Below are 1,641 nucleotides of genomic sequence, written 5' to 3' on the forward strand. Positions count from 1 at the left end.
ATGGCAGAAGAAGATATTAGTGGAGAAGACTATCCAACAGAAATTCATGACTATCTGTCAGCTTTTGAGAATTCCCTTCATTCTGTGGATGAAATGCTGAAGACCATGATGTTAGTTTCTAGAAATGAGTTATTACAAAAGTTGGACCCACTTGAACAGGCCAAGTTGGATTTAGTTTCTGCTTATACATTGAATTCAATGTTTTGGGTTTACTTGGCCACTCAAGGAGTTAATCCCAAGGAACATCCAGTAAAGCAGGAAATAGATGGAATAAGAATATATATAAACAGAGTCAAAGAAATTACAGACAAGAAAATGGCTGCCAAACTGGATAAAGGAGCTGCTTCAAGATTTGTAAGAAATGCTCTCTGGGAAGCCAAACCAGAAAAAGGATCAAAGTCCTCAAATAAAGGAAAAAGGAAAAAGTGAATCTTTGGTTTTGTTTGGTGAGTATTCAGAAGTCTTTGGCCCTATCCCTTCGAAATAGGTAGAAAATGAAAGAAGATTATATTGAATTTTAACTGGAGAAGCTAGGTTTAAATATATGTTGGTATGACATTTTTCCTTGAAATTTGTTACATGATGTGTCCCCCCTCTCCAATATTTTAATTGATTTTTCTAGTTCTTAAAAATTTTAAATTTCATATCCATATTTTGCTAAGTACTTACCTCTAAATTATTACATTTCAGCTCAGTGTTTTTTGTAAACGCATTTGCTATTATACTGCTTGTATAAATTACATGAATTCTGCAAGTGAAATTCAGTGTTATTAGTGCATCTCTTTTCAGTATTTGTGTTAAAGGATGAAATGACTAAATGTTTCTTTATGGTACAGTTATTATGGCTATCTCTTTTTTGTTTCTAGAAATCATTGACCTTTTAAAAATAAGTAATTGAAATATGATATTAAAACTTAAAGGGTCATCTATAGTTTACGACTATTTGTCCCAATGTCCATTTAAAAATAAATGGAAATGTTATTTGAATAAGAGTTGATTTCATACTGAGTACTAGATTTTGAGTAAGAATCACAAATTCTTTGACCTGAAAAGAATTCCAGATGTCATCTACTTTCAACATCCTCATTTTATCGGTGAACAAACTGCAGCCCAGAAGTGACTTGTTCCTATTTCTTTACTCTAAAAGCTAGGGTTGTTATCTTTATTGTTTTAATGACTCTTTTGAGTAAGTTTTTTCGGATGATTCACTTATGATAGTTATCCCGCTCATAGGAATTGTGTTGCAGAGGTTCCTATGAATAGTTAATCGAAATTACCTGTTCTTGGTTCAAAATACTTAGACAGCTATTCAAGCTCTCTCTCTCTCTCTCTCTCTCTCTCTCTCTCTCTCTTTCCCTCTCTCTCTCTTTAGTGCTTTGTCTGTTCTTCCAGTTATGTTTTCTTAGGTTATATTATGGTAATAATTGCAAGTGTCTGTGTCAGGCAGAATCCAAACAGGGAGGTTACAGCATCCTTGTAATTTGTCTCATTTTCATGCAACATTTATTAGTGATAGTTCTGTATTGAATTTTTCAATATTTCATGAACTTTAAACCCGTGAACTTTGACTGTATATTTCCAATTAATGCAAATGTAAAAAACCCATGCCATCACATACAGGAATGCCAAGAACAGTAAAAT

The 1,641-nt window shown here is 33.0% G+C and overlaps 1 protein-coding gene across 1 annotated transcript; it reads left to right on the forward strand.

The window, feature by feature from the left end:
* Positions 1 to 438, forward strand: LOC118852109 (nuclear nucleic acid-binding protein C1D-like). The gene has a single exon (XM_036761765.1). It carries the CDS (start codon positions 1 to 3, stop codon positions 427 to 429), a length of 429 nt encoding a protein of 142 aa, XP_036617660.1. The 3' UTR covers positions 430 to 438.
* Positions 439 to 1,641: the final 1,203 nt, after the last annotated feature.

Source organism: Trichosurus vulpecula, chromosome 5 (genome assembly GCF_011100635.1).
Source record: "Trichosurus vulpecula isolate mTriVul1 chromosome 5, mTriVul1.pri, whole genome shotgun sequence".
NCBI classification, from domain to species: Eukaryota; Metazoa; Chordata; class Mammalia; order Diprotodontia; family Phalangeridae; genus Trichosurus; species Trichosurus vulpecula.